The 25,534-nt window shown below is 35.9% G+C and overlaps 1 protein-coding gene across 1 annotated transcript in view; it reads right to left on the reverse strand.

Moving 5' to 3' along the window:
- LOC149791136 (uncharacterized) overlaps positions 1–25,206 on the reverse strand; it is a 142,703-nt gene extending 117,497 nt beyond the window's left edge. The window contains exons 1-2 of the mRNA XM_089973290.1: positions 25,188–25,206; positions 21,557–22,306 (exon numbers count right to left, since the gene is read on the reverse strand). Of these exons, the coding sequence (XP_089829416.1) occupies positions 21,557–22,306; positions 25,188–25,206 (769 nt within the window). The remainder of the gene's footprint in view (positions 1–21,556; positions 22,307–25,187) is intronic.
- Positions 25,207–25,534: the final 328 nt, after the last annotated feature.

Below are 25,534 nucleotides of genomic sequence, written 5' to 3' on the forward strand. Positions count from 1 at the left end.
TGCCGGGAAGAGTTACAGTTCGTGCTAGTGAAAGATATGTTCAAGACTGTCAAATCTAATAAAATACAACGACATTTAAATGAATACTCACTATCACAACACAAAACTTAAATTACTGAAATAATCCATGAAATGGATATGGTAGATTAATCCTCAACAAGCCAGCAAACACCAGTCAAAATTGCATGGCCTTCTCCCGCGGATTTGTCAACTGTTTCATCCTTGAGCGGTATGACTAAAATTCGAAAAGTTACCAAAAGTGCGAAAAGTTGCGAAAAGTTACGAAGTTACGAAAAGTGCATTTAAATTTAAAGTAAAATAATAAAACAGAGACAGTCAGACATACAATTACTTCTTTAATAAAGGATACATAACATATAAATGTTTTATTTCACATTTATAACAATTTTATATAATACCTTGGTATTACGGCCATTATCATACAAAGCATCTTATGAATCCAATAATTGTCTTTTATGTGTGTGTTATTGTCTTCATGCACAATATAATTTGGCATAAAAGAAAAATCAAGTAGAGCGATTATTAGTATTACAATTTATTGAAATATTAACATTTTATAAATGTGTTTGTCCAACATATTGCATGTTACATTTTTTACAGGTTATCAAATAAATCACATCAGTTGATATGCAGTTAGTGTTATAACATACAGAAAATACTTCTTTTGCATTGGAACTTCTAAATTACTTTCTCTTATATTTGCACATTGAGTGCACCGACATCTGTCACATTTAAACATATAAATGATGACAAATATCTTTTTTATTTATGGTCTTCCAAATTATTGGGTCTTCTACAAGCATGAATTGGTCTAATTTTTAAAGTGTTTTTATGCTGTTTTATTTGATAAATTTTTGAGACTCCAATGTTTATTAATTATAAGGTCTATATTTGGTAATGAAGGATTATACTGCATTGTGAAAGGAATTATATTTTTCTCTATTGTACATTTTGCTATTTAAAGCCTCATGTTGAGTAAGAGTACGGGCTTTGTTCAGCGCAGAATCAATTATATGTCATGGACAATTTTTATTTTGGAAATATGTTTGGTGGATATTAATTTCCTTGACACAAATATTTGTAGAGATAGTGTTATCAACATTTATTATTAAATTTACATCAAAATCTGAAACTTCCGCACTAGATGCAGTATAAGTAAATTTAATCGCCGGGCGAAAATGATTTAGGCGATCAATGAATTTTGTTCAGTTCTTCTGATGAATAGTTCCATATATTAGAGATGTCATCTAAAAATCTAAAAGAAACAAATCGATTAAAATTTTCGTTTTGAAGGAAATCTTTTTCTAATTTATCCATGAAAAGGGAAGCATATGAAGAAGCCATAGGACTACCCATTTCCATACAAATTACATGTATTTGGATTTAATTCATTATATATATATATATATATATATATATATATATATATATATATATATATATATATATATATATATATATATATATATATATATATATATATATATATATATATATATATATATATATATATACATATATATACATATATATATATATATATATATATATATATATATATATATATATATATATATATATATATATATATATCTATATATATATATATATCTATATATATATATATATCTATATATATATATATATATATATATATATATATATATATATATATATATATATATATATATATATATATATATACCGACCCATTTATTTTGAATTTTTTCAGTTTCAATTAATATTTCTGTATCACAAATTAAATTATATTGTGCAATAACTCATTCTACATTGGATTCAATATATATTTTTGTATGTAAAGTATTTCCAGAAAGATCCTTTTTGAGAATGGTATCCTTGACTTACTTATCTGTGAAATGGATAGACTATATTTTATTATCAGTTGCAATTTGTATTTCTGTTTCACAAATGAAATTATAATGTGTAATACCTGATTTTCAAAATTATTTAACATATGGTTTTAATAACGAGTATTTAAAGGTTCTAATAGTAAATGGGGTCCTTTTCACAAGCATGGCTTACCCTCTGCAAAATTGACACAACCTGCTCTTACCACAGTTTCAATCACTATTTCGATTTTAAGAAATGTAAGAAGAATTATACATTTTGAAAAGGATATTGACTTTGAAGTCTTTATGGAAGGAAACTGCATTCATTCATATGGTGCATGGACACTCGTGAAAAAAAAAATAATTAAAACATCACTACCATTAATAACAACATCCGAAGGAAGAAAACAAATTAAAACCAAAACAAAAATATTTTTAAAAAATGAGATAATATTTTACATAAATACTCATGTTTAAAATTAAAATATGTGTGCTGTTTTGAAAGAAATCTACAAAATAAAGATTTTAGGAACACTTTTCATAACCGTTTTAACTTTATTTTTCGATGCCATAATCAAGTTTTTATAGATGCTTCGACATATGTATTTACACTCATGCTAATGAAGATAACAAAAACCTTTACTATTACTTCATGTTTTTTTTAAATGTCGAGAAAATGACTTTGTTGTAACTTTGAGCAGCCGAAATTTTGGAACAAATAAGCTTAAATACTCAATTCAAGGCAACTTTTCTCGTCTTAGCTTACATTAATGTTTTTTATTTTTCCCAACGTTCTGTAATTTTTCGTACCTTTCGCACTTTAGTCATACCCCTCCTAGAGACGTTGCGTTCTACAGTAACACCCGAAGAGCTCCAAAAAAGGCAGTCACGTTTCCGGTTTCCGGAACAACAAAAATGTAAGACTTTTTCCGGACTTTTAGGTAATTTTAAAATTTGTCAAGACCTTGTCAAGGTCTAGAAAAGTAATTTCAAATTTAAGACTTTTTCCAGAATTCGAGACCAGCGCAGGAACCCTGCCATATGAGCATAAAACGGGACACGAGTTATTCCTCGTTCAGGGGCATGGCAAAACATTTAATATAAAATTGATGATTATTTAAGAGTTCAATCTTGCTTTGTCTGAGTGTATCGTGGCATGAACTGTCAGTTGCCGAATCACCACGATAAACTTTATAAACCCACAAGAAACGTCTTAATTGCAATTCGTTATTTCTTATTCATTCTCTATATTTATTTTTATTGATTTTTTCCTATCAGTTTTAGAACCTTATTTGTGTATATATGTAGCTCTTGTCACCGGATTTCACCTGAACGTAACGTTTATCCTGGAAGGCAAAATTTGCACGTTTCTGAGCCCGTAACTTCCGTTTGGTGCAACGCAGAAAAGTCAACTATGGCTTGAGTAATATAAAAATATATTAGGAGTAAATTAAATCATAAAGTGTGGTAGTGTGCCTTTAACGACGAAAACAGCAGAAGAAAATCGAGTGTCATGGGTGGAACGAAGTGTTTGTAAGTTGCTTCCCTTCTCTCTTATATAGTATGTTAAACCGGTCCAATGTCAGAATGGGTCATTGGGTAATCTGAGGTACTTTTGTCCCTCTGTTTGATTTTTTTCTCCTTCATATTATTGTTGTTTTTTTTTTTTTCTTCTCAACATCAGGCTCACGTCGACCACCTGTGTTTTGACTTGGCCAGATACTTCTTTTACAGACAAGAGAGTAACCAATTTTCATTTCTTTAAATCTATTCATTAACAGTTTAGGCTACCTGCAAGGGCTACTTGTAAGTGAAATTAAGACTATTGGCACATAATTATAGCGATCATAGTGATTGGGGTACAACAGTCAAACAACGCAAGACATCGATCCAGATGGTTATGCTGTGGGCATAGCAGGTCTATCACCCACCTAATCCTAGTACAAAGTAAGAAATATCATGTTACTGTATTATGATTTTGTGCTAAAGAAATATGTGATATGCCTTCCTTTATTGAACTATCACCCACCCACCCCACATTGTAACAACCAGGATCAATGTCTTACAATGTAGAACCTGAGTGGGTTCGAGACTCCGATTCGGACAATGTTGGTATGTGAGAAAGCTTGCCAGTAGTGTTTCGTGGGTTGGTGGTTCTTTCTGGGATTTTCAAGGGTTCTTCCTCCACCATTAATACTGGCCGCCATGTATAGCCTATCCTGTACTGAAAAATGGCGTTAAACACTACAACAACAACAACAATGTAGAACTATCAACTACCCAACCCATATTGTAGCTATCAGGGTCGGTGTCTTATATTATATGACTTTCACCCACCCAACCCAAATTGTAACTATCAGGGTCAGTGTCTTACATTGTAGGACTACCACCCACCCAACCCACATTGTAACTATCAGGGTCAGTGTCTTACATTGTAGACTATCACCCACCCGACCCACATTGTAACTATCAGGGTCTGTGTCTCACATTGTATGATTCAGAGTCCAATTATTATAATGTTAGTCTTTGAACTGTTAATTATATTTATTTCATTACATGTTATTGGAATGTAACATTATATGTTGGACTTGACCTTGTCAGAAATTGAGTTCATTTCCGCTCCACTCAAACTGACTTTTTATTATTGTATTCTGTGTAAACAACTAATACATAGCTACATTATTCTCTATGTGTATGGTTTGAAATCAGTATTATTATTAATAGAAGTAAATATGTTTACAACATTTGGGTCTAGGTTTTGGAAGTTCTTAAGTGAATTATACATAATCGAGGTCATGGTTTTTATTTTTGTAAACATAAGGATCATTCTAGAAGGTTATTTTTCAATGGACAGTTCTTTTTTATTATATAGAAAATGCTAATTGTGATCTAGGTCAAGGAGAGAATTATATAAGCTTGTAACTGAGAAGATTTGGGGATTAGTGTTTTAAGATCTTGTATCTGTAGGTTATATTGTATGATATGACCAGTAGTTTTGGACTGGAATCTATTTCATCCAAATTAATGAATTCAAGTGATTATTTTCTCTGCAAATACAAAGGCAATCTGATATAAATCTTGAATAGAGGCATTCACTGGAATTTATTGTCTATTCAAACCTGGAATTATATTACATGTACTGTGATTCAACCAAAGACTGCTAAGACGTCATCACTTTATAAGCAACCACAGACACCTCATCGCCTTCAGTTTTTTGGATTTATTCTGAACTTTTACTGAATTTTATTCAGGACTTTAAATGTCCTATGCATGCTGCTTCTAGATGGAGGTAGCATATCCATGTTAACTATAATCAGTTGTGCTTTTATATCAAATATGCCTACTTCCAGAAAACCCACTTGAAGTGCAGTTTGTGGCGTGGCAGAGGTTGGTCCTGGCTTCTTTGTCTTCACTTCCTTATACAGCTTACATTAAGGTGCTAGAAGGTCACACATTACACAATTTAGTACTATTTTCCAGGAAACCCCCATACCGTCACCTTTGTAATCTGCATGTCAGGGTCGTTGCTATGGGAGATGCGTGGTGATAGTACTTTAAAGATGTATTTATTCATTATTTAATATTCTCATTCCTCATTCTCTTGTCTTTTTCAGGTATGACTTGGTACCAGGAACAGGTCACATCAGTTGACATTACTACAAGGAAGAACTTAGCTTCACTCATTCAGGCAACCATCCTGGACTGTGGGGTAAAACAGGCAGTGGGTGAGTTACAATTGCAAACAGTAATGCCATTATTCCAAGGAGAATAACCTCTCTGGAATTGTTTTGGTTTCTTTGTTGTTATAAGTGCCTGTATCAGATTCTAGCAGATTCTAATTGTTACTAGTGACACCAGAACATTATTCCCAGCATTCTGGATATTTGGCACCAGAGACTGTCAACAGAAGAATGCATGAATAAAGCCACCTCCAACCACGGGCATTAAAGTGGACACCATCTGGGTCCATATAGGTACTCGGAAAACCAGACAATTGACAAAAGTTAATTATACTACTAGTTTCTTTAGCTCGAGCAAGCTCAAAATTGATCAAACGAGCCCTACGCCCATACTGTGAGCATGAAATCCATCTAGGTCTGAAACGGGGAAACATCCCCCCACCGACACACACGAATTGACGACATAACTCAAGTAACTCAGCTACGATTAAATTGGGATCCAGATATCCTATATCGTTCTCTCCCAACTGTATAAAAATAACATCTGGAAAGGGACACCAACCTTGTGGACCTCTGTAAAAAATCACGAACACGGGCCCCAGGGCGCCCATCCATAGTTTTTGTAAGATCTCCTGACTGATGGCATAATGCTGGAAGCCAAGCACAATGTGACAACCTAGCAATGAGGCTATGTCCAACTATGTGTAAATGCATAATGAATAATTCAAGTACTCTAACCAGCCATATATACTGGGATGGGGCCATGGAATGTCAACAAAACTAAAACAAGATCAGAGTGATAGAGCAGGCAGTTTTTAGCTGTGCTTGGTTCTGTAGTGAACACTGGTTTTCTAGTTTATGTGAATATTTTAGCTTTATTTTATATAAAGTTGTAGGACCCTTACATGGTGTTTGTGTGTCATTTGAACCTGAATGTAACATTTTAGTGGCAGCGGTACGGATTCCAAAAGTCCTGTGGGAATTTTTTGGGAATTTTTCAATACGTTGAAATTGTGTTTGACAATTCCGAAAGCTGTGAATTCAATGAATTTGTGATATTAGCAGTGACTGGTTGTATAACATACAGCTGTTGATGCTAAGTGCAAAGTGTGTATCACTGTAACTAGTGTACACGTGTAAGCCCAGAAACTCGTAGATAATTAAAGCTAGTCCAGTGGCTGCGAATACAGTGATAGAACTTACAGTACGTACATATACTTTGTCATTTTGTCGGTTGCTGATGATGTCGAAGTTGAGGGAGCAACAGTTGCTTCAGGACGACCACGAAGAAAAGCGGCAGCACAGAATTTGATGGAATTTACAGATAATTAAATTGTGGAGTATGAAGAGGAACTTAAACTTGAGCACATGGAGCCACCCATGGAAACAAAGCGAAAAACTAGCGCAAAGAAAAATGAAAGAGAATTTGAATTAAGACAGAAGGGGTTTGAATGGGAAATAGAAAGAGATAAATTAAGATTAGAAATGAAGCGTTTGGAAATTGAGTTAGAAAGAGTAAAAAGTCAAGAAAACACGACTGAAAGAAACATCTTCAATGTCATTTAAAGTAAAGCTACATGTATATGACCATGAACGAGGACAGGATACTGTGACTTTCCTAGCAGAGTTTGAATCAACTGCAAAGCATGCTAAGTGGTCTAATAAGTTGAAAGTATTACAGCTATGAACTCTTTTTGACAGGTGAGGCTAGATATGTTGCAACTCAAGCTTGTGGCGATTACCTGGAACTCAGGAAAGGACTGATTGATCACTTTGGAAAGAGATCGCATGAACATTTCACGGCACTGTTGAGCATGAAAAAGGAAAGCACTGAGATGCATCGTGTTCTGATGGCCAGGATTGATCAGCACATAAAGCGTTTCTTGGATGATCGTGACCCAGTTATTTGTTTTTGTGAGGAATATTTCTTGAAAGCCTTGCCACAAGACCAAGCACAGTGGATTAGGAGGAACAAGGGCTTTAGTCCAGTCGTAGAGGCTGCAGAAGATTATATTCCCACCAATTTACAACAGCAATGGCAGAAGAATAAGTTTAGTCAAAATATAAATATAAATAGTAACAAGATGAATAGGCAGAACTTACAGCAGCAAGCAGAACTAACATCGACAAATGACCAGTCCAAACAGAAGAATAGGCAGTGTTATCAATTCAAGCAATGGGGACATATTGCAAGGTATTGTCCAACAGATGACATGAAACATCGTGGCAATCCAGCAACTTGTTTTGTTAAGCCAACAATTGGTGAAAGGCTTATTTCAGAAACGGGATGTGTGAATGGGTGCGAGATCATGTTTGTGAAGGACACTGGATCATGTATGACCTTGATAAGAGAAGATCTTGTTGATGAAAGTTGCAAGCTGGAGGGGCACAAGGTTACGTTATACACAGCAGTGGGTCAGTCATTTACCGCACAGTTGGCTGTGGTAAATATCAACACTACGTATTATAAGGGACCAACGCAAGTGGGTCTTGTTTCAAATTTAGCCACTAAAGCCCTATTGGGGATGGATATAACTAGCAAGAAAGGGTCATTTGTTGTTACATGGTCGATATTAAAAGGACTGGACGATGAGAGGACTGTGGAAAATACTGACCAATGTGAAGATGAGGGCAAGAATGACGTTGTCAACAACAGCATCGAGACAGAAGATCCTGATCAGCGTGATGACATTGAAGTTGACAAACTTTCAGCAATGAATGCAGACATGTTGTCGAAACTACAGATTGTGGATATTTCACTGCAGAGTATTAGAGAGAAGTCCTTTGCTTCTCGTGAAGAGGCTGAGGAAGAGCCAATGGCATTCTTCTGGGAGAATGATATTTTGCGACGGAAATGGCAATCTGGTGATGGTTCACATGGAAGGGAGCAAATGTTTGTACCAGTAGGATTACGAAAAATGGTAATGGAGCTGGCACATGATCGAACCCTTGCAGGTCACCTGGGTTTGGAGAAAATAATAGAGAAGATTCTCCAATCGTTCGTTTGGCCTGGAATGTTTACTGATGTAAAAAGATATTGTGCATCGTGTCATGAATGCCAGATGACAGCAAAACGGACAGCAGGTGAGAAAGCACAATGGTTTGCCCACCAGTGATAACATAACCGTTCTCAAAAATTGCGATGGATATTGTAGGACCACTATCTAGAACGAAGGCTGGACACAAATACATTCTGACGGTGGTTGATGATGCAACGAGGTATCCCGAAGCTTTTCCTTTGAAGGATATGAAGGCAACGAGTGTAGAGCACTGATTGAGCTGTTTAGCCGTGTTGGTTTCCCAAGGGTCATCTTAACAGACAAAGGGACCAACTTAACTAGCACCTTATTGAAACAGTTGTATGAACTCGTGGGTATTCATGGAGTTACAGCAATGCCTTATCACCCACAAGTGAATGGAAAGGTAGAACGTTTTAACGGGACGTTTAAGTCAATGTTGCAGACGTTCTGTACAGACAACAAGGATGAACGGGATGAGATGTTGCCACTTTTGTTGTTTGCATACCGCGAAGTCCCACATGAGGAAACTGGATTTGCACCCTTTGAGATGTTGTATGCTTGGCCAGTTATGGGGCCAACGCAGATTTTACAAGGCGTGTTTACGGGAGAGGAAGATGTAAGGAATTCCACTTTGGAACATGTTGTGAAAATGCATGAGAAGTTGGCTGACATCAGAGCTCTTGGCAGAAAATAATCTGTTGGAGTGCAAAAAGAAAATCAAGGTACTGTATGATCGTCACACGAAAACACGAGAATTTAGTCCAGGAGATGAAGTCCGCATTCTCTTGTCATCAAGTTCGTCCAAGATGAAGGCACAATGGCGGGGACCTTATCGTGTGGCCCGAAAGGTAAACGATGTTAGCTACCAGGTATCTGTAAACGGTAAGCGCGGTACAGTAACCTATCATCTAAACTTACTGCGTGGATACAAGCGTGCTGTGCTGCTGGCGACGAAGGCAGGCGAGAACGATGGTGTGGATATTGACTTTCCTCCAACAGCAGATGAAGGTGATGCTGGCGTTAAGCTGGGGTAAACTTAACAAAAGAGCAATGAGATGATATTAGAAATCTTTGCAACAAAATTTCAGGATGTTCTAACAACTAGGCCTGGTTGAACAAACATCTTAACTCACAGTATAAAGACAACTTCGGAGACACCAATTAAACAACAGCCATATAGAATACCGTTCGCGCAACACAAAGAGGTAAAAGCAATATTGGATGAAATGCTCGAGCAAGGCCTCTTAACGCCCCCAATCAGTCCATGGAGTTCGTCTTGTGTATTAGTTGACAAAAAGGATGGAACTCTTCAGCTATGTGTAGATTACCGCAAGCTTAATAATATCACCGTATTCGACGCGTATCCAGTCCCACAAATGGACGATCTATTTGAGAAGATCGGTTATGGAAGTTACTTGAGTCAGATAGATCTAAGGGTTACTGGCAAATTCCTCTAGCTGAAGAATCGAGGCAAAAGTCTGCATTTGTGACTCCATTTGGGCTCTATGAATTTAACATTATGCCCTTTGGTGTGAAAACTGCACCCGCCAATTTCACCCGACTCATCGACTTATTGGTGTCCAGACTATAAAATGTCGCAGCATATTTTGACAATATCATTGTGTCAAGCAAAAACTTGGTCAGAACATATAGATAATCTGTGTGCCTTGCTGCAATGTATACGGGAAGATGGAGCAGCTGAGATCGAATGCCTCGGGCATATCATTGGAGGAGGAAAAATTAAGACAGATGACAATAAAATTAAAGCAATGTGTGAGTTTCCATTACCCACAAGGAAAAAGGGGATACACTCATTTCTTGGAATGGTTGGATACTACAGAAAATTCCTTAAGAACTTTGAAGCAGTACCATTAACCTCCATGACACAGAAAGGAAGACCAAATATAGTTGTATGGACTGAAGATGCCATCCGTTCATTTAAAATGCTGAAGGATGCTTTTACTAAGACCCCTGTCCTTATTGTACCGGATTTCAGCAGGGAATTCATTGTGAAGACAGATGCTAGTGACATAGCAATTGGTACTGTGCTAAGCCAGACAATGGATGGTGAAGAACATGAGGTTGCCTATCTAAGCCGGAAGCTGCTGCCGCGAGAGCAAAAATATGCAGCTATCGAGAAGGAATGTCTTGTGATCATGTGGGTAATTGATTCGTTAAGGTATTACCTGTCAGGGACAACATTTGAAATCATAACTGACCACAACCCATTGACATGGTTAAATCAATTCAAAGCAAGAATCAGCGTCTACTTAGATGGTATTTGGCACTCAAGCCTTACAACTTCATTATAAAGCACAGGAGCGGAAAACAACATGGGAATGCAGACGGACTATTGCGCATGTAACTGAAGTATGTAGGAATAAAATGACAAGAAAGATACTGGTGTAATTAGTACACTCTAAGGGCACTGAAAAACCTGGAATAGCTCAGGATTCCTGGACTTTTCGAACTTCATTGTGTTCTGTTTGGAATCATAAGGAATTTATGAGAATAAAGATCATTTTGTTGAATTTCCCCTATTAGATGGTCACCGATGGAATTCATGACTGCTACAGAAGTTAATAGTAGTGACTCTAAGCTTTATGCATTTTGGTAGTAATGTAAGCTTTATGCAAGTTTTATCATTTTACTGATGTACCAAGCCAGCAAGTAATTTTTATAAAAAAAATATTATATCGAAAACAAAGTTTCCTCTTAAGAAGGGAGGTGTTATAAGTGCCTGTATCAGATTCTAGCAGATTATAATTGTTAGTAGTGACACCAGAACATTATTCCCAGCATTCTGGATATTTGATACCAGAGACTGTCAACGGGTTCAGTGCTGTTGTTGATCTTCCCTAGGCTATCTGAGCCTGGAAAAGGCACAAATGTTAATTTAATTAGGATCCCTCCTCTCCAATCCTTACTAAAACAAGAGCAGAGTAATAGAGCAGGCAGTTTTTAGCTGGGCTTGGTACTGTAATGCACACTGGTTTTCTAGTTCATGTGAAGATTTTAGCTTTCTTTGACATAAAGTTGTAGGACCCTTACTCGGTGTCTGTGTGTCCTTTGAACCTGAATGTAACATTCGCATATGGTCACCTTCCATCATTCAGTACTACCATCTGCCCCCGTCATAATTTGATCTACCAATATGACAGGGCTGGAATGCCCCATCATAATTAATATATAAATCTGACTGGGCTAGGATGCCCCCATCTTAATTTGATCTATCAATCTGACAGGGCTGGAATCCCCCAATCATAATTTGATCTACCAATAGGACAAGGCTGGAATGCCCCCATCATAATTAATATATAAATCTGACAGGGCTAGAATGCCCCCATCATATTTAATATATAAATCGGACAAGACTAGAATGCCTCAATCAAAATTTGATCTACCAATATGACAAGGCTGGAAAGCCCCCATCATAATTAATATATAAATCTGACAGGGCTGGAATGCCCCAATCATAATTTGATCTTTCAATATGACAGGGCTATCACTATGCAAACTGTTACTATTGTCCAATGGAACTGTATTTCACAGTCATGAAGTTGTTACACCATGCTTATGGGAGTAGGGTGTTGGTTTTAAAACATTAAGGTGATTTATGACTTGTCTAGAAATCATACCATCAAAAGTAATTATTACGTACATTTGTTTGGGCTTTTGAAAAACATAACATATTAGGTGGCGTGTTCATTTTTGGAAATGTAAATAATGTTGTGTGTGGATAAATCATACTGGTTCATTTAATATTTGGCAAAGTGTTTATTATTAATGTTACTTTATCTGGGAAGGGGTAGGGGTTGACCATGTACTGTTTATGTGTGATGGTATGGTTGTGATGGGATGTGGTATATAGTCTATAGGCATATGAATGGGTATTAGAAATGCAGGCCATGCATTGTAAATGTGTTGTGACATGTTATAGTACATAGTCCATAGGTGTTTGGGGTTAGTTAGCTTCTCAGAGGTACAGTATGTTCAATTTTCCAGTCAGCATTCCCAGGACAAGCTGACCAGCCTGACTTATAGTGTGTAAATCCCTGGCAGGAACTGGCAAAGAAGAATTCTCTATGGAGACAAAAATGGAACATTGGATTTGTTTAACAAAGATCATTCTAACTTAAGGTGGAACAAAAGTGGAACATTGGATTTGTTTAACACGGATCATTCTGACTTAAGGTGGAACAAAAGTGGAACATTTTTTAACACAGATCATTCTGACTTAAGGTGGAACAAAAATGGAACATTGGATCTGTTTAACACAGATCATTCTGACTTAAGGTGGAACAAAAGTGGAACATTGTTTAACACAGATCATTCTGACTTCAGGTAGAACAGAAATGGAACATTGGATCTGTTTAACACAGATCATTCTGACTTCAGCTGCAACCAGTGCATATTGTATTCTGTTTTGGTCACTCTGGTGGTAATGTTTCAAATAACTTGGAACAAACTTATTTTGAACTTGTTTAACAGACTTGATATCATTTTGTTTGATATAATGATGGAATAAAATGTGTGTTGTATTCCATAATTTCTCTGGATAGGTATTTTAACAAACACTTGGAACTTTGTTTTGTGGTTCAAACTAGAACAAGACTGGTACTTTAAAAACTACCAAGAGAGGATGCACAAAGGATGGCATGTAACAAAGTTGTAATTGAGGTTAATATGCATGATACATGTGAATAGGAAGGAGTTTAGTTGACTGCATGGCTTGTTTGAAGGGTGATTTTGATCACATTATGCTGTACATCAAGTGATGGTGCTGTTTGGTATAGGTCATAAAAGTCATGTAGTTCGCTGCACATATGAAATCATTTTATAACTGCATAAAGAAGACTGTGACAGAAGCAGAAGTGAAAGAAAGATGTAGTTACAGAAGGGACAGGTAACTATTGTCTGTGTTGGAATTGTGTAGGGATAGGTAACTATACTGTGTTGGAAGTGTAGGGATAGGTAACTAGTACCAATGTTGTCTTGGAAGTGTGGAGATAGGTAACTATACTGTGTTGGAAGTGTAAGGATAGGTAACTATTATAAATGTTGTCTTGGAAGTGTAGGGACAGTTGACTATACTGTGTTGGAAGTGTAAGGATAGGTAACTATTAACCAGTGTTGTCTTGGAAGGGTGGGGATAGATAACTATACTGTGCTGGAAGTGTAAGGATAGGTAACTATTAACCAGTGTTGTCTTGGAAGTATGGGGATAGGTAACTATACTGTGTTGGAAGTGTAAGGATAGGTAACTATTAACCAGTGTTGTCTTGGAAGTATGGGGATAGGTTACTATACTGTGTTGAAGTGTAGGGATAGGTAACTATTATTACTGTGTTAGAAGTGTAAGTATAGGCAACTAGTGCCAATGTTGTCTTTGAAGTTTTGGGATAGGTAATTATACTGTGTTGGAAGTGTAAGGATAGGTAACTATTAACCAGTGTTGTCTTGGAAGTTTGGGGATAGGTAACTATACTGTGTTGGAAGTGTAGGGATAGGTAACTATACTGTGTTAGAAATGTAGGGATAGGTGTCACGTTTACCCCGACCCAGAGTAGCCCCAGTTTGAAACATGTATAATCAAGGTAATTCTGACAAGCCATTGTTTGATGTTAAACATTGCCGCAGGCTACCACTGATCCATTACATAAGATTGCCGTGGCTAGAAGTGGAGAGCCAGACCTAGGAGCTGCGAGGACACCCGATAGCCAATTATCACCTAAGTGTCGAAGATCAAAAGAAGTTGTCTGAAGAAGTGGTAGTATCTCAACTTATTTTCCCTGCAGACAGCCAGCCAGATTGAACTGGCCGCTAAGACGATTAACAGGGCCACAGCGCCACCCAATCAGAATCAAGATAGGGGAGAGACCCTGATTTGGGTAGAATGATATCTCTGCGTCTTCCGGCAAGAATTAGTTCACTAAGAGAGATTGCCTGAGGAGGTTAGCGTAACTCCGAATAGCCATTCGTTATTGGCGGGAATATCTTAGAGCAGAAAATTCTAAGTACAGACAGCTTCAATTAAGGTCAGTGAGCTAGTTGTTTGGTCTTTGTGACTGCATTTTTAATTGTAGGTCGTATGTATACTTTATTATTACTAGAATCGTAGTACGAATAATTACTTTGTGGTGTCAATATGTTTGCATATTTTGAAGAAATGAGTTGATACTTGTAAAGAATTATATAGCTTGCGAGCCATCATAAGAGTTAATATTGTAATTCGCTATGTGGGTTTTTTATAGTAGACTAACACATGTGTTCATGTGATTATAGATTTTGCCATTGTCGAATATCTGTGTAATGTACAGACATGCGTTTGATTGTTGTCAGATTGTAGCACAATGAGATTAAATATATATATGTATATACTGACATGATGCAATGTATTGATGTCTGTATGACAATTCGCTGATACCGTGTTATTACGCCATTGTTACCCTGCACGGAGTGTGTGGGAATTTCGATGTGTACGCATGCGTGACAGAAATCATGATAGCCTTATATGATGATTAATTGTTGATCTAGTGTGAGGTGAGATTCGATAAAGCATATGTTAACGCCTTGTTGTTTTTCACAGGAAGTTTTGAGGGACAGACCAGTTACAGTTTGGTCCCGTAGTCTCAGATAGAGAGATGGAGGAAAGGAGAAGAAAGGAGAGAAGTCAGGGGAATGGAAGTCTAGGAGGAAAAGGGGAGAGAAGAGAGGAAGAGGAAATTGGAAGTGGAATTGGAGGAGGAGATAGTCGAGAGGGAAATGGAGTCGAAGGAGGTGTTGGAGGAATGGAAGGAAGGAAGGAATTAGCGGGAAAGAAAGAGATGAGTAGACGCAAGGACAGGGGAAAATCGAACTCACACTGTAAATCACGGGATGAATTAGGCTGTCAGTTGGTTGAGGGAAAGACGGGTGTTTGAGAGTTTATCGTTTTAAATTATCAAATTTATTAAATTGTTATTAATTGAATTCATCTTCATGTTTTCTATAATTTAATGTTGGCATTGCTGACTGGGGGCTCAGAGCTGTAAATCTACTTCGTCACTAATTTAACTTCCTAAGCTATGAGCCAGGGTGGAACTTTCATCATAATTTAACTCATATATATTGGTAGAACCCCATCCCAATGCGTGCAAACGTCACAGGATAGGTAACTATACTGTGTTGGAAATGTAGGGATAGGTAACTATGATGTGTTGGAAATGTATGGATAGGTAACTATACTGTGTTGGAAGTGTAGGGATAGGTAACTATACTGTGTTGGAAGTGTAGGGATATATAACTATGCTGTGTTGGAATTGTAGGGATAGGTATCTATACTGTGTTGGAAATGTAGGGATATGTAAATTATACTGTGTTGGAAGTGTTGGGATGGGTAACTAGTACCAATGTTGTCTTGGAAGTGTGGATATAAGGAACTATTACCCATGTTGTCTTGGAAATGTAGGGATAGGTAACTATACTGTGTTGGAAGTGTAGGGATAGGTAACTTATGCTGTGTTGGAACTGTAGGGATAGGTAACTACACCATGTTTGAAATGTAGAGATAGGTAAACTATACTGTGTTGTGTGTGTGTGTGTGTGTGATTTTGATTTTTTAACGTAGGTTTAACAATTTTTCCGTCATATCGCTACGATGTCTGCAATGTGACAGTTTATAGTGCTGTCTAGAACTGGGGCATCATGCTGCAGACATGTAGCATGATGTCCCACCCAGTCACATTATCCTGACACCGGGCCGACCAGTCCTAACACTAACCTCTTAATGCTGAACACCAAGCGAGGCAGCTGTTAGTACCATTTTTTAAGTCTCTGGTTTGACTCGGCTGGGGATTGAACCAATGACCTCCCGGAACCGAGGTGGATGCTCTAACCACTAGGCCACAGGAGCGGTTATTCTGTGTTGGAAATGTAGGGATAGGTAACTATACTGTGTTGGAAATGTAGGGATAGGTAACCATGCTCTGTTGGAACTGTAGGGATAGGTAACTATGCTGTGTTGGAAATGTAGGGATAGGTAAAATATATTGTGTTGGAAATATAGGGAAAGGTAACTATACTGTGTTGGAAGTGTAGGGACAGGTAACTATACTGCGTTGGAAGTGAAGGGATAGCTAACTATGCTGTGTTGAAGTGTAGGGATAGGTAACTATGCTGTGTTGAAGTGTAGGGATAGGTAACTATGCTGTGTTGAATTGTAGGAATAGGTAACTATGCTTTGTTGGAAGTGTAGGGACAGGTAACTATTAGATGTATTGTCTTCAGAGTGTATATATATTCCATAAGGAACACATTGATGAAATAAATCTGAATGAAAGAACTTAACATGGACGTAATTATAACTAAAGACAACATGAGGCAAAGATGAAATGAGTATGTATATTAATTATGATGATTTGCATAATTATGCATGTATAAGAGTTTGGTTAGAATACATTAATTTTATATTACTTCTTCTAATCTGAACTCCCAGGTCCTTTCTGTACTAAGGTTTTCTGGCTAATGGCTTATATGGATAAGTACAGATACCACTCACCATGTAGCTATGTTACAAAGCAGGTTAGCATGATGCAGAGGATGATTAAAAGCCAAAGAGTGCATACAGAAGGGGAAAAGCAAAATCTGGAAATTGCATATTGTTAGCACAAGTGAAATGATTAATCACTATATAGATGTATTATTATTTTTTTCCAAATCTATACGAGAAGTAAACAATTGATAAAAAACAACTACTTCATATATCTTTGGTACCCCAGTGGCCAAGTTGTCAAAATAACTTTTCCAGTCCTCTTCATTGTACCTATCAGTATGGGTTCATGTCATTTGCATGGTCAATGTGGGTATAAGAGATAGATGCCAGTTGCTTCCCATAGCCCATTTCATGTAGACTTTGGTAAACTTCGTAATTTGCTCGGAATCTGGATCATGTGGCGGGTGGTCAGCTGACCGTAATAGTCACTCGATAGGTGGTGGGCAAAATGTGGCGGACGTTTCAGCATCAACTTCTGTACCTACTTCAACATCGTTTATCGAGTTGAAAAATGCATATTCAACAGCGATGCTGCTGCAGATATTGATGAAATTTAATATTGGAACCATCCTGTCTTATTTTATGGAAACCAGGGCAGATTTCAAACCAATACGAGAGAGTAGCTTTGAGCTGTTTACATCTGGACAAGTACATGTAAGAAAGGAAACGGTGTTGAAGTAAACAAATTTAATCCTGACAATCAAAGAGCAAGTTGATCAAACTATTTCTGTGCATCCAAAATGTCATTATAATAAAATGCGTTTCATATGAGCTTATCAGATTTGTTTTTGAAAGTCTGGATAATTCACATATAAATTTCAATTATTTAATTAATTTTATTTCTGAATATTTCTAAACAATGGATGCCATTTTGCTATGTACATGTGCCCACCAGCGTTTGATTGGCTTTCGTATAAAGTAACTCAGGAGGTTATTCGGATAATTATGGAGCAACTCCGTTAAATTCGGTATGAAATGGGCTATGGTTTGGTGGTTCCTACTGGGGCTTTTCTATATCCTTCAATACATTATACTGGCTGCTAAATATAGGTTAACTTGTGCTAAGAAATGGAGTTAAACCCAAAACAACACCAACATATGATTTTCTATAATCTTCAGCACTTGTTAATAACTATTAATCAGTTACGTTTCCACCTAGGGGCCCCGAGTGGTCTAAAGCGCTCACCGTTCCGGATCACTGCCATCTCACCTCTGTCTGCGTGGGTTCGAGTCCAAGGCTCGGCTAACGTGAGTATGAGGGAAAGCCTGCCAGTAGCTTTTCGTTGTTCTTCCCTGGGTTTTCCAGGGTTAATCCTCCACCAGTTATACTGGCCGCCATGTATAGCCTCTCTTGTGCTGAAAAATGGCGTTAAACCCTAGAACAACAACAACAATGTTTTCACCTTTTAAATCACTTTTACTCATCAATGCCATCTCACTGTCTTCATGGGTTGGAGCGTGTGTGTTTTGAATTTTTAATGTAGCTTTTACAATGTTTCAGTCATATCGCTACAATGTCTGCAGTGTAGCAGTTTATAGCGATGTCTAGCATTGTGGCATCATGCCACAAACATGTAGCATGATGTCCCACCCAGTCACATTATCCTGACACCAGGCCTACCAGTCCTAACACTAACCTTGTAACGCTGAGTGCCAAGCGAGGCAGCTGTAAGTACCGTTTTTATGTCTTTGGTATGCTTGGCCGAGAATCAAACTCATGACTTCCCGCATCTGAGGCAGACACTTTATCCACTAGGTCACTAGAGTGGTCATTCATGGGTTGGAGTCTTGACTTGGCCAATTTGAGTGTGTGAGAAAGCTCACCAGTAGCTTCAAGTGGGTTGGTGGTTCTTGCAAGGAATTTACCTTGTTCATCCTGTTCCAAATATACTGACTGCTATGTATTGCCAATCTTGTGCTGAGAAATGTTGTTAAACCCAAAACAAATGGATATGACAATGGATTCAGAAAGAGATGAAACAAAAAACAATGTAACAATGTAACCAGGAGAAAACAAAACAATTCTTCAAGGACAGGAACAAAACATGAAAAAGAAATGTCTCAGTCTGAGGAAGATGACGCAAAAAACTAACTAACCAAAGGAAAACATATAACAATAAAAACCCAAGAAATGAACATAATGTGGAATAACAATCCGACAAGAAAAGATGTAAGGATCAAACTTCCTTATAGCAAACATTAATGTAAATGGAATACAAGATGACAATATAGAGAAAATAAAACAAGAAGTAATGTGATGTAGTGCTGCTGATATCATTTGATACTAATCCTTAACTTCACTATACAGACAAGGGAAACCCACCAGGTTAGGTACAAGACAGCTGCATAGACAAGGGAAAGGGGACTTGTGCGCCAGAGGAATTATCAGGTGTTGATACCACAGGGCTGTCACTTGGCATTCCGTGAAGTTGACAGGTTATGGATAGTTAGTGATGGAAATCGGTTAGAAGTTCATAATTGATCATCGGTTCCACACAACTTACTGATAATTGATTATAATTGCTTACTACAGGCAAATTTATATATATATATATATATATATATATATATATATATATATATATATATATATATATATATATTAACCAAATAAAAACATTACACTTTTTTATAATGTTATTTTTGTTCTACAAAATCAACTTTTATTGACTTACCAATTTTATGCAACTAAAATGAAATCCCCGAAACACTTTTATTCATATGTGATTTGTCTTTGTTTAGAGTATAGAAGGGCATGCTTGTCTTGCTTGCCATTATTTACTAAAACTACAATCAAAGCAGTTTTGATTTAAAAAACTTAAACCACCAATTAAAAAAAAACTTTCAAATTTATTAACTGAACAAATTATCAGCAAAATCATGTCATTATGTAAAGATAGAACATCTAATCTAAAATTCTTAAAACTTGACTAAAATGTTATCCACATTAAACAAAATCAAAGGTTTGACTAGTACAGATAATGTCATTTTTCAGAATACTGATTATTACACTAACAAAGAACCAATAGTTCACATTTTACATTTAAACTGAAGAAAAGAAAAACCAAAGAATGTTTACATGTATTAACTTGACAGTTTAACAGTAAAGTCATATTATGAATTAAAAAATCTAAGACCAGAATTCTTAAGACTAGATAAAAATGTTATCCATATTACAAGTTAAACAGAAGGTACAATAAACACATGAATCATTTGTCTGCTTATTCTTGTTTTTGTTACACCCACACTACCAATAGTCAGAGCTTTTGATTACAAATAGTATCAGGTCCACATTGTCACAGCTTAAACGAGTTGTCTTCCCTTGTGTTATATTGTTACATGTTAGAACTCCCATCCCTGGATTCAATGACTGATGCCCCTTTGCAAATAGTCATAGAGCTTCTTTTTAACTATATCAATACTTTCTTGTAAATGATAATTTTTGTTTTAATCCTAAGTTAATTTTAAAATATCCATACCTACCTACCCTAATTTTAAAACTATTGCAAAGTGGGGAAAAAACATATTTTGTTTTTCTTTGGTTTAATGGCACCCAACCATGGCTGTCATACAATCTGTATTTGTTATCTTTTTAAAAAAAAAACTTTTGAAACGACCCCCAGCTGCCTGTAAAGGACATGTAATTCATGTCGCTTATTATGACTATATCATACCTTTCTTGTACCTAATAATAGATGCATGATTTTTATAAATTAAATTCCACATACCTTTAAATGGAGATTATTCCTTTTATTTTCTAGTCACTAAATATTCCTTGCAAGATCATTTTCGAAGTCCATCAAGAGATACACATTACAACACTAATGTAAACGTACGCCGCCATTTTCAGGCAAGGCTAAGTCATCTGTGTAAACCAGTCAAAACCGGTTTTTAAGTCGCGTGCTAAAACTCTCAATGAAAGCGACACCTGGTAGCAAATATTTTTTACTACATCTAACAAGCGTGACTTCATTTATGATCATAACCAAGATATACAATTATTAAGAATAAATAATTAACATTCCTATTTAAAAGTAGAATTATTAAACTGTATACCAATAACGAATATTTTATTTATAATTTACTTAAATAAATAAATAGGCATTCATACATGGCTGTGTTGACACCTACATACATGACAGTGTTTAATGCAGACTTTGATCATAAAAATCAACAATTTTTTCTGATTTAATATAAATTAAATTTTATTTAAATATTTTAAATGTTAGTGTTGATAGTAAAGTTATAAATGAAATTGTGTTTATAATTTGCTTAATTAAACAGGCCTACACCTACACACATCACTGTTTGATGCATACTTCAATCATAACTGTTATTTCAGATTTAATATAAATTTAATTTTATTTAAATATTTTAAAATATTAGTGTTGATAATAAAGTTATAAATGTGTTGTTAATGTGAATGAAGTAAAAATAAAATATGTTACTTGCCTTGATGAGGTGTTTGGTACATGGTGATGACATTAGTGTTAAAAGCTGCCACGTACAGAATCCCACTGTCCCAGAAAATGGCCCAGGGACTACGTGGTATCCCCTCCGTATGAATGGCCACTAACTGACATGTCTCTGTCAGATGATGAATGGAGTCTGATTTACAGTCACACACAAATAAATGTCCATTGTCATCTACAGTTATTCCACCTGGCCATAACATTCCCTCAGGTTTGTATCTGTATGGCGGTTGACTTGGATTCTGTAAATTAAATCCATACACACCAATTTCGTCAGGGGAGACAGCATTGCACAAAATATACACCATGTTTCCTTTTGTCGTCAACCAACTCAACCCCCTCCCTCCACTACAGACTTTGTGTAAATTGTCATGTCGTCCATCTTGTAAAGACGCAACGGTCCAATATATCGTGAAGTCATTCCAACCACAGACAACAACTTTGTCCATGAATCTAGCTACACCATGACAGACGTAAAATGATGGTCGTAAATGAAATGTTTTACCCCTAGAAATGAGACCGGAGTCATGTACCGACATGAGTGTTATACCATAGTCCATAACCACACACAAGTCCGTGTCATTAACACAACACACGCCACGGGGAGCTGACTCCAGTCTGTCAGATGAAGACAGCAACATGCCGTCATGGCGTCTGTGCACACGGACTTTCAAGTCTGTGATGACTAGCTTGTCTCCGACCACAACGAAACCAGTAGGGTTAAGGTCGTCTGTAAATAAAAATGATATAAACATCAATAATGACATGAATAATTATATTAAAATAAAATATAACTTATTGACATAAACATAGATTGAATTTATGACTTTAAATAATAGTCAACTGTCACGATTAATCACCACTACCACAACCATCAGTGTTCTTGTTGTTGTTATTATTATTATTATCGGATAGATCTACATTAGACATAAAATGTCACATATAAGTAAATGAATTTACAAGGAAAATAAAAAATCAATACTGTATGATAATCGCAGTTGTGTGATTGCAATTATTAGTATTATTATTATTATTATTATTAATTCAAGAGGGATTAAACAGCAGACATCACATGGAACCAGTCAGCACACTATTATAGTTTTGTACAGTATTTTAGTACCTTACGTTTACTTTGATATTAGTACTAATTAAAACAACACTGTACAGTCATGAATCATTATAGTGTGATAACTAGTTCCATGTGGAAACTCTTGTTTTTCCTGTCATTTTCAATTGATAAACAAAACTTAAACTTGGGTTATCATTACTCCTAAAGATTGGTGTAAATTGACAGATGAAGACAGCCACTTTTCTACGCAATTATTATTATTATTATTTCAAGAGGGAGTTTGTACCAGACGTCACATGGAACCAGTAAGCACACTATTATAGTTCTGTACAGTATTTTAGTAACTTTAAAATGTCAGATCTACCGTACATTTATTTGGACATATGTAATGTATTCATTTAAAAAATACTGTACAGAGTCACGAGTCAGTATCGTGTGATAACTGGTTCTATGTGGAAACGGTTGTTGTCCCCCTATCATTTTTAACTCTTCGTACACTACAACAACTATACAAATAAACCTTGGGTCAATGATATTCGTAGTGATAAGTGTCGATTGCTAACAAAATTAAAGTTCTTACCCGTAATATTGGGGTGGGGTTAGAGCGTATAGGTGACTTTTAAATAAATTTTAAATACATTTTTAAAGAAATTTCAAAATAAGGCAAGTCCTATATAGATATACACATTTGCTACGTGCGAAATACATTTATATATGACTGAAAATGATCCGGGGTTTTCGATTTCTGACCATAAATTGGAACCAGCTGAGATGATAGATTAATATTCATACGCTACATAGGATAATTATTATTGTTTATAATTTTATAATTTTTCTCAACTAGACGTAATATCATGGATACATCAGTCACAGTTGTTTGGTGGGTAGGGGTATCTCAAACCAGGCAGTATTATTTTAAGCTCTTTGATAGTCAATTTTTTACCCCCCCCCAAAAAAAAAATACGAATGGTGCTTTATTATCCATCAAATAAAAGTACCCTTGACTACTTTATAAAATAAACATCACCATACTGTAGAGGAAGAGCAATTTTTATACTGCACAATATATTGCATTGAAAAATGAGACAAATGTAAAATTCGCTAACTGCTGCAAAAGTTCTTTAGAAATATAAGCGCTGGGCATAAAAAATAAATGAGGGTTCTATAAAACAAGAATAATATATATAAAAAAGAAATAAACCTTACTGTAAAGATTAAAGATACACTAATTGATCATTCATCTAATACGTCCCAGTCATACTCAACATTTCAACGCACCCTAAATATACTGTTACCCTGAATATTTCAGTGAAAATCCCAGTTGGTAAATTCTGTGAATTTCTTCCATCTCAACTGTGTCGTCTGCTACTCTCAGTGTCTTACCTCCTTGCGTTATGACTTTGACACTGGCATAACGCTGGTGATCAAATTCCACCACAGAAAATTATACAATCTATAATGGCATCACACTCAGTATGACGTCACATATCGCGTTTGAGTCTGGTAATTAATATTTCTACACGATTGATTTTCATGTATCATGAGTGGGATTACATCAACTTGTCTGTATGCAAATACGTGGAGCTGATGTACCGAGGTATAGATGAGCCAGGAATAAAAACAACCTTACGGTAGCGACATATTATAAAATGAAGTTAAAGCGTGAGGAAATTGCATGATTTCTTGTATCAAACAAACTCTGCCTGATACATCAGTATAAAAATAAATATAAAAAAGTGTAAAAGCGAAGACATTAAACGTTACAGAAAAAACAATTACGTGTATTTAATTAAATGCAAATCATGGTATGTTTACAATATGCAAAATAATGCATCGTCAGCCTAGAAGTAAAGGGAAAAAAATGAGGATTATTTTGTAATTATTATTGAATCCTTGAAATTAAATTTTGAAATCACTCTTTTGTCGAGTGTGCATTTTCGCTACACCAGGCCTTGATAAATGCTCATTGTTTGATAATTTGTTTTCATTGAGTGTTCCTTGACTGGGTTTTCCTGCATCAACGCTACAGTGTATACATTTGTCCATGCCATCTTTAAAATAAAAATACAAATAAGCATTCATATCCATTGTATCGAGTTACCTCGTTGATTTACACGAAATTTTGTTTTCTACGCAAAAGTATTTATTTATTTATTTATTTATTTGCTGTGAGACATTTGTTGATTTAGATATGGTGCAAGAAATAACGAACTTCTTATCATCTCATGACTGATACATTAGTCACTACTGTCTTTATCCCTTGAACATACATTTTTAACTCAACTTACAAGGCACGTTTCAATCGTCCACACAGTTTTTCACGTATCATCTTTCAATTTTTTTAAATAAAACTAATATAAGAATAATGTCAGAATAATTTATGTGCTTTCATGGAAAACAACAATTTATATCTCACTGCATATATCTTGATTTGATCTTGTTCGTCCTGTTCGTCGATCTGCCCATCCATACTTAGGGCCTGTAACAGCAAGTAGACTACGAGACGTGTAGCTAGACAGATGCATTCATGTTTAATATGTACCTGCACATAAATGATTCATAATTAATGTTTAGATCTTTCAAACAAATTTTGCTTACTTAAAATCATTTATTAATTATTCTAAAGAATAGAAAAGTAAATTTGCATGAATTTAAATATATACATTTTGGGTGATTTAAACATATTCAGGAATTTTCTTTTTGTTTTTAGAGTCCAAAGAAAATATTGTTTAAGCACAAAATAGGCTGTACATGACGGCGAGGAAGAACCCTGTAAAATCCCAGTAAAAACTACCGGCCCACAGGAAATTGCCGGCAAACTTATTCACTATCCCACAATAGACGAGGCTCGAACCCTTGCGGACAGAAATGTGATGGTAGTGATTTATA

This window comes from Sinohyriopsis cumingii, chromosome 10, assembly GCF_028554795.1.
Source record: "Sinohyriopsis cumingii isolate HCF-2022 chromosome 10, ASM2855479v2, whole genome shotgun sequence".
NCBI lineage: Eukaryota > Metazoa > Mollusca > Bivalvia > Unionida > Unionidae > Sinohyriopsis > Sinohyriopsis cumingii.